We start from the raw sequence: 1,580 nt of genomic DNA on the forward strand, positions 1-1,580 counted from the left end.
GATGTCTATATTCATATTCATATCAATATCTACATTTATACCGATATGAATATTGTATATATATATATATATATATATATACGTATTTGCGTACAGATTTGCATGTATCTTTTGTATATACTCGCACATATGATCATAAAATATTAACATATTCAACGATTTGTTAGTGAATCTTTCGGATACTTACCGGGTAGTGGAGCTCATCCATCAAAGTCATATCGAAGTACTTGGTGTAGAATTCCACCGACTTCTTGGGATCTTTGATCCTCATCTAAGTGGGAATTTATAACGCGAGAAGTGAGTAAGCGGTGGAGTACTCGGTCTCTGTGAGAATTCACACAAGCATCAAGCATTCACACAAGTATCAAGAGATAGCTACAAGTTGGTAGTGTATAGTATAACAACAGCCACTGAGTAGGGTACTGAGCGATTATTGAGACACAAGCACGGGGGACATATAGTCATAATTCCTGATCACAGTCGGTTGGCCTGGTATGCTCACGATACTGGTGAAATTCTACAGCCATACTACACAGCTCTGCGATACATTACGTTTCCTGTTTACCTACTTGTGAGATCAACAACCATATCATACACAAACGTACACAAACGTACACAAACGGGTCAGTCCACCATGGCACATATGACAGGGGGTGACCACAAAGTACTACAGAGCTACAGAACATGCCACTATTAGTTGAGCAAGCCACGCGGGTAATGGGATCTAAAAGTGTGATCATGTTAGACTGCATAGCTGGGACCAACTGCAAAATCTATGTCAACAAGTCTTGCGACGTGCATACGCCTTGGGACTATCCTTCTTACACACAGGCGGACAATTGACATGGTACCTACCATGGTCTGATTGAACGAGAAGTTTTGGCCCGTCATACTGGTAGCAGAGGAGTATCTCTTGGCCGTGCTTATATTCGTAGTGGGTGTAACAGCGACCGCTTGACTGGTATCTGACATTTGGGTTAGCAGGCTTCGAGGAATTCCCTGTTGCTTGTGGAGGGTGCTTGAAAGACTTCGTGTACTCCTAGCTATGGGTGTGGTAGTGAATGAGAGCTGTGGCTGCTTTAAGAGCGATCTAGTGCCAGTCAGTGCTGTAGTACTGCAGTGTGCGTATGTTGTGCGAACGAGATGCGACAGCATGAAACTCATGACAGATGTTGACGAGGAAGTGTCTCTCCGTGCGCTCTGGCATCAACTTTTTATATGTTGATTGTATGTATTTAGTAGTATGCGTTTATTTAGGCTTCCTTGAATGTGTATGTTCGTACGATTCCTAATAAGGACTGATGCAGATGGGCGGGTTAAATCATTTGCCAATCTCGGTCATCACTCCTCAGACCTCACTGTCAAGTGTCAGTGTCAGACTGTCAGGGGGTGTCATAACGGGATCAGAAATTTTCACACACTGACACCCCCTCTGACAAGACAGGGCTACATACGAAACACATAATAAATACATAGTTGAATAGCCCTTCGGACGTTAGTTCGATCCCCTATATTTTAGCTCCTTCTCTCTCTAAAGTAGAGGGTCATGACATAATTGTTCTTTTTTCCGAAGGCTACGA

The 1,580-nt window shown here is 42.8% G+C and overlaps 1 protein-coding gene across 1 annotated transcript in view; it reads right to left on the minus strand.

The window, feature by feature from the left end:
• SARC_07171 (hypothetical protein) overlaps positions 1 to 1,205 on the minus strand; it is a 6,754-nt gene extending 5,549 nt beyond the window's left edge. The window contains exons 1-2 of the mRNA XM_014298895.1: positions 856 to 1,205; positions 188 to 271 (exon numbers count right to left, since the gene is read on the minus strand). Coding sequence (XP_014154370.1) covers positions 188 to 271; positions 856 to 1,164 — 393 coding nt within the window. The 5' untranslated portion in view covers positions 1,165 to 1,205. The remainder of the gene's footprint in view (positions 1 to 187; positions 272 to 855) is intronic.
• Positions 1,206 to 1,580: the final 375 nt, after the last annotated feature.

Source organism: Sphaeroforma arctica (assembly GCF_001186125.1).
Source record: "Sphaeroforma arctica JP610 unplaced genomic scaffold supercont1.550, whole genome shotgun sequence".
Lineage (NCBI taxonomy): Eukaryota > Ichthyosporea > Ichthyophonida > Sphaeroforma > Sphaeroforma arctica.